General features: G+C 41.3%; 1 protein-coding gene across 1 annotated transcript; it reads left to right on the top strand.

Moving 5' to 3' along the window:
• Positions 1–2239: 2239 nt before the first annotated feature.
• Positions 2240–3199, top strand: MC2R (melanocortin 2 receptor). Its single transcript, XM_068396903.1, has one exon. It carries the CDS (start codon positions 2240–2242, stop codon positions 3197–3199), a length of 960 nt encoding a protein of 319 aa, XP_068253004.1.
• Positions 3200–7122: the final 3923 nt, after the last annotated feature.

Genomic DNA, 7122 nt, shown 5'->3' on the forward strand with positions numbered 1-7122 from the left:
GTGGTCTATCTTCATTTTAGTGAAGCGTTTGACACGGTCTCCCACAGCATCCTCGCAGCTAAACTGGGGAAGTGTGGTCTGGATGATCTGGTAGTGAGGTGGATTGTGAACTGGCTGAAGGAAAGAAGCCAGAGAGTGGTGGTCAATGGGACAGAGTCCAGTTGGAGGCCTGTGTCTAGCGGAGTCCCTCAAGGGTCGGTTCTGGGACCAGTTCTATTCAATATATTCATTAATGACTTGGATGAGGGATTAGAGTGCGCTGTCAGCAAGTTCGCTGATGACACAAAACTGGGAGGAGTGGCTGAGATGCCGGAAGGCTGCGCAGCCATTCAGAGAGACCTGGACAGGCTGGAGAGTTGGGCGGCGAGTAATTTAATGAAATATAACAAGGGCAAGTGTAGAGTCCTGCATCTGGGCAAGAACAACCCCATGTACCAGTACAAGTTGGGGACAGAGCTGTTGGAGACCAGCATAGGGGAAAGGGACCTGGGGGTCCTAGTGGACAACAGGATGACCATGAGCCAGCAGTGTGCCCTTGTGGCCAAGAAGGCCAATGGCATCCTGGGGTGTATTAGAAGGGGTGTGGTCAGCAGGTCGAGAGAGGTTCTCCTCCCCCTCTACTCTGCCCTGGTGAGGCCGCATCTGGAGTATTGTGTCCAGTTCTGGGCCCCTCAGTTCAAGAAGGACAGGGAACTGCTAGAGAGAGTCCAGCGCAGAGCCACGAAGATGATTAAGGGAGTGGAACATCTCCCTTATGAGGAGAGGCTGAGGGAGCTGGGTCTCTTTAGCTTGGAGAAGAGGAGACTGAGGGGTGACCTCATTAATGTTTATAAATATGTAAAGGGCAAGTGTCAAGAGGATGGAGCCAGGCTCTTCTCAGTGACATCCCTTGACAGGACAAGGAGCAATGGGTGCAAGCTGGAACACAGGAGGTTCCACTTAAATATGAGGAAAAACTTCTTTACGGTGAGGGTGACTGAACACTGGAACAGGCTGCCCAGAGAGGTTGTGGAGTCTCCTTCTCTGGAGACATTCAAAACCCGCCTGGACGTGTTCCTGTGTGATATGGTCTAGGCAATCCTGCTCCGGCAGGGGGATTGGACTAGATGATCTTTCGAGGTCCCTTCCAATCCCTAACATTCTGTGATTCTGTGATTCTGTGAAACAATTAAAAGCCATTTTGAATTTAAAAACAGAGGGAGAATATATCAGTTCTTTAAAAAGGGGACATCCCAAGTAGCAACCATATCTGTGTTTCACAAATGGAGTTATAAAAACTACAAGAAAAAGTGCGTCTTATTGTTTATGTGTAATATCCAAGCTAAATCAATATCACATCCCTTTATATATTAATGAAAAGGCTAAAAAGCCTAATCCTTTGGAAAGATTCATATATGCTTTAATGAAGTTTAGATCAGGATCATTATGGAGAAAGAAAAACATCATCTTGATGCTGAAATAAACATTTGGTCTTTTAGATAATTGTAAAATACAGCAAAGAAAAATTGTACTCTGGATCTTAATCTGCATTAGCAATATGTTCATCAAATCAAAAGATGGTTTCAATTTACATGAAAAAGAAGCCTCTCTCTAGTATCTAACATGCCTCAGAAAAATTTCAATATTTACAAAAGTTCACATCTAAATTGAGGGCATTTTATTTCACCATCAACAGTGTGGTGGCAAGCATGTTACTGTCCTGGACAGCATTTTATCTTGGCATTGGTCTCATTTGTGTCTAATAATACTGCAAATCTTGTGAGAAACGCCATCTTTCTCAAAGCAAACAGCTGGGCCAGTAAAGATTGCCAAACTCTTGAAGTCTGTCAGATCAGTTTCAGTAAAGATGGAATGCTCATTGGTAAAGAAAATTACATATATTTTAAAAACTGCTTTGAAGCTAAAAGAGAATTTATACTTTGTTTTCCTCAAAGGCTCAGTGCAGCCTGGAACAGCTCTTATTTTATCCAAACCAGGTTTGCCTCTCTGGTGATGATTTATGTTCATTCCATTGCAATAAGTGATATTTCAAATGTCTATTTTTACCCTATCTGTGTGGTAAACTTCTTCCATGTTTTATTGTAGGAGAAATTCAGAACATTTCAGTTAAGTCTTAAAATTGCTCCAGATGAAGGAGAAAGCCTTCATCAAAAGAAGAATGGTCTGACTGACAGGTCAGCTTCAGAATAAAGCCAAGTCTGAGAAACAACCATCCAGAATCTTTCTACGATCAGAAGAAATGAGCACTGAAAGACCTTCCAACCTAATCAAACACCCAGGGCAGACAAACATTCCTTCCCTCAAAAATATAAGCGATTTCTCCTTAAATATCACTGACTGCACCCAGGTCTTGGTGCCAGAGGAAGTTTTTTTCACTGTTGCTGCTGCTGGAATACTAGAAAATCTGCTTGTCCTTATTGCTGTCACTAGAAATAAGAATTTGCACTTGCCCATGTACTTCTTCATTTGCAGTTTAGCCATTTCAGACATGTTAGGTAGCTTGTACAAAACTCTGGAGAACTTCTTTATCATCTTGTGCAAAATGGGGTACCTGACACGTCGTGGGGACTTTGAGAAAAAGCTGGATGACGCCATGGATTCCATGTTCATTTTGTCTTTACTGGGGTCAATTTTCAGCTTGTTAGCTATTGCAGCAGACAGATACATCACTATCTTCTATGCTTTGCGATACCATAACATCATGACACTAAGAAGGGCCTTGGTTATCTTGGCCATCATTTGGACGTTCTGCGCTGGCAGCAGCATTGCCATTGCCCTCTTCTCCTATGAAGCAGCAACAGTCATTCCCTTCACCATCCTGTTCCCTTTAATGATGTTTTTTATACTGTGCCTCTATGTCCATATGTTCCTCCTGGCTCGATCTCACGCTAAAAAAATTGCCTCACTGCCAACCAGCACCGTCCATCAGAGGACTAACATTAAAGGAGCCATTACACTGACCATTTTCCTCGGAGTTTTCCTTTGCTGTTGGGCCCCCTTTGTTCTTCACATCCTCTTGGCAAGGTTTTGCCCACATAACCCTTACTGTGCCTGCTACATGTCCATTTTCCATGTGAATGGGACGCTCATAATGTGCAATGCGATCATCGACCCTATGATTTTTGCATTCCGAAGCCCAGAATTACGGACTACATTTAAGAAGATGTTCTGCTGTGCCAGGTCAGACTGGAGCTGGTGAACAATTTTCATGAAAAATGAAGATGATAGAAGCACACCTATGGGGTGCTGTGCAACATCAGTTTGCAGAGTTAAAAATACTAACAATTATTGCCAAAGTAATACTATGCTTGTAGGACACTGCCAGTGGTTTTCAGAGGGCTACCAAAGAATGCATAAAAACTAAACATGCACACAAATCTTTGCCAACCAGACATCCAGAAATATTACTAAGTTAATTCTGCCAACAATTTTCATGCAAGTAAAAAAATAACTGCATCTTAACTGGTTTTGTCATTTCAGAAAAATTCAGATATAAATCTTTCACAGCAAGTATTGCATTACCTCAGAGATGAGTTTATGCCAACATATTTTGTATCAATAATTTCAATTTAACGTGTATACTACTTTAAAATTCTGTTGTTTAAATCACAATGAAATGAACATTTTTTTCCTTAATTGCACATTTATATAAAAGTCTATGATAAAGCAGAAAATATGGACATGTAATGGGATTTTGCTGGAAAACGGAATTCTTGAGTTCTTTAACATCTAGTCTCCCTAAAATCACACAATTAGTGTTCTCTAAGTTTCCAAAAATAAGTTTTGGAGTGTGAGTCTAAAAGGAGAAGGTATTTGGTTTTAAAAGCTATTTTTAGTAACTGAAGAGTTTTTTCCAGCATAAAGTTGTTGTGGCAGCAAGGGCAGGTTTTGAATTTTGAAATCCCGAAGCCATGTCTGGACTATCAAAGGGAATTGCTGAGCTTATCAGCTCCACATTGCAAGTCCCTGGGCCAGTTTGCTTTAATAAAATAATAAGTTTCGCAGACAGTAAAGTAGACATGACTTTCTAAACATGCCAAAACAAGGAATTCAAAATGAAATACCAGAGAGAAAATTCAAAAACCTCCAAGGAAGTCAGTCACCTGGATAAGGAATCAGCTAGCCAGTCTGGAAGGATGCTACAAAGCAGTTTGTAATTTACAAAATCCTAGTGAGAAAATTTTGAATTGTCCCTGCCAAAATACGACACTCACAAAACTTCAGGGCAGAATATTTTTCAACAACAAAACATCCTGGACCAGTCCAGAGCATATGGTAAGGAATTAACCTCACAATAATTCAGTGGAGTTATTCAGCTGTGCCAGAAACAGAATATTTAGTAACAGACAGCTATGAAACTCAGAAAGCCAAGGCATAGCTAGAACAAGCAGGAGAGGAAAAGATAAAAATCTATTAGAATTCATAGATAAATAGAAGAATTTACTCTGATGGAACACAAGAAAAACACGTATTTCAAGATATATGGAATATGGACCAAACCATACATATTCAAGTGGATTTAGGCTTACAGATAAATATATAAGAAAGGGACAATAAACCTGAAAGCTTCTATAGAACTAAGCAAAGAGAATATCTTAAATGAGAAAAGAGACACTAAAATGAAAATTTTTCAAACCTATACATTTATTACAAAAAAAGTTTTATCTATAAAATGCAAGTTCAAAAAGGAGTTAAGATATAACCGCACGTATTATTTTAATGAGAATTTTTTCCTTTCCATTAAAAGCAGAACAAATGTAAAGCTGCACAGCAATAAATTACTGTCAGACCTGAAAAAAAGAGAAAAAAATATACAATATTAAAGACGAGGCAAAACAAAAGACTTACAGTACCATAATACCCCATGCACAAAGCTGATGAGCTTCAAAATGATAAAAAATATTGGACAGAAAATTGTGATTTAGGCAACCCTTATGTTAACTTGCAACACATGAAATATCTACTAAATGCACCTTCTCTCAAAACTTTATTTTCCATCCACTTCCCTAAAACTGACATAGTTACGAGAGCTAAGTAGCATCCACCTCCATGTTAGAAGTCACTGCACCTTGTAACAAAGCCCACTCTAACTCTACAGATGCAAGGTCCCCATGTTCAGACTGAGATCTTCAAGTGTAAATTTTAATAAATTATGTACAAAAAAAAAATAATCTATAACTTCTAAACATGGAGAAGTAATCAATAAAGAACATATATTTAGCACCGCAAAGAGGAACATTCAAGACAGACTCATGTCAAAATCCAAAATTCAGCAGTAATATTTATCACTGAAATTCTGTACAAAGTCCTTTGCAACAGACTGCTCATCTTGTGGAGACACTGGCAGTTTTGGCTAGGAAAGGGATAAATGTGAGAGCCCAGGCTACGGGTGGACACGGCCATGGCTACAGCAGGCCTCAGATGGGGCCACGGGCTACTGTTTTCTTCTACCACACCAACATGTGGCGGCTCAGAGTAGTCCTGAGACAGGGTTGATTTGGCCTGGAGGAAACAGGACAACTTGGACTTGGCTACCTTCAGCCTTCATCTGACTGCCCCTACCTACACAAGAGTCTCAGGAACTGGCTGGCACCAGCCTTCCTCATGGCATCTCCAGGCCCAGAGGAGAGAGGAGGGTGAGCCATCACTCACAGACCCTAGTAGCCAGAGCCTAGCTCTCATCCCCACACTGCTGACACATTGCTTTGCAATAAGAACGTGGGATCCTACCTCGCCACATAGCCTGGCCTCCAGGCTGTGCCAAGGGGAGAGCAGCCCAAGGCAAGGAGGTAGGATGAGGCACTATGTCCACCCTCATCTCAGACCTTCAGCCTGCCTTACAAGTTCGCCACTGCCCTGCCTATGCCGCAGCCTCAAGATGTGGCTGGGAGTGGTGGCACTCTCCTGCCACGGTCCCAGACCCACACTAGGAGCCCTCGGACAGACTGTGTGGGACACAAACTGCTCACCAAGCATCTGGGCTCACTCCCTCCTTTTCATTACCCATGCCTCAGCTTCTCCCTTGACCTAAGATCCTAAGGGCACCTAAGATAAGAACTGAAGATACAAAATCAGTCCTACAGCACACCTTTAATCCCCTTCTTCTTGGCCTCTCTTCAAGGGCTGAGCGAACTATCCTCCAGTAACCCAGCAGCTGTCCACTCCTTCCCAGGCTGTCCCACTGTCTTTCCCAGCACCATCCCCAAGCCTCCAGCCACCATGTATCTGCAAAACCTGGAGCAGCCATGGTTATGTAGGTTATGGCCCAGTGAGATTTTTTTTTTCCATTCAGCTTGTCAAAACAAGGAGTCAACACTTCAGCAGCAAATTTTTGTTTTATCCCACATTGTTCTCTTTGACTTGCAAGTATTTCTACAGTTACCGACATTGGATCTCAGACTGCCATGAGATCCAAGCACTGTCAGGAAGAGGTTCCTACCTAACGTTACCAGGAATTAACTGCTTATTCTTGGTGGCTTACCTGGTCTCATCTGTGGATACACTCAGAACAGCATCCCAGAAGCACTTGTTCATGTCATGATGCCTGAACAACACTTAAACTTTCAGCTAGAGGTTATGTCTTTAAACTGGTGATAGAAATTTGATGGCCTTTACCGTTAGACTGTGTGTCTAATATCCAGATAGCCAGCAAGGTGGGGAAAAAGCTGCTACATAAGGGGATCTAAGACAAAGCACAGAGAGAGCAGGCTTGTAAATTATGAGAACTGCTGGTTGTTGTCCATTCGTAATGTATTCAGGACAACAGAACTTGCCAAGTTCTATGTGTAAATTTGTAAGAAATGCAGATCCTATGCATTTGCAATACAGCTGAAACCTTCAGCAGAATATTAGAACTCAAGATGAGCCTAAGAGTTGTATAAAAGAGTCAATATAAAATTCAAAAGACATCTAAAACCTTTTTTTTTTTCTTCAGTGTGCACTAGTTATGATTAAATGGAGCATTCTTTTGAAAATATTTCATTTCAGGGGAGGCAGAGTCAGGGAGAGCACAAAATATTCTTGAATAAAAAAGCTTCTAGGAAGATTTTAATTTTTAAGTCTGCCAGCATTTGTTGTATGTCAGCAGATGGGTAAATCTCCATATGTTATCTCCTAATTAGC

Source organism: Nyctibius grandis, chromosome 3, assembly GCF_013368605.1.
Source record: "Nyctibius grandis isolate bNycGra1 chromosome 3, bNycGra1.pri, whole genome shotgun sequence".
Classification (NCBI taxonomy): domain Eukaryota; kingdom Metazoa; phylum Chordata; class Aves; order Nyctibiiformes; family Nyctibiidae; genus Nyctibius; species Nyctibius grandis.

Bases quoted from the DNA above. Each gene is read 5' to 3' on its own strand.
- MC2R (XM_068396903.1), top strand. From the start codon at position 2,240: ATGAGCACTGAAAGACCTTCCAACCTAATCAAACACCCAGGGCAGACA.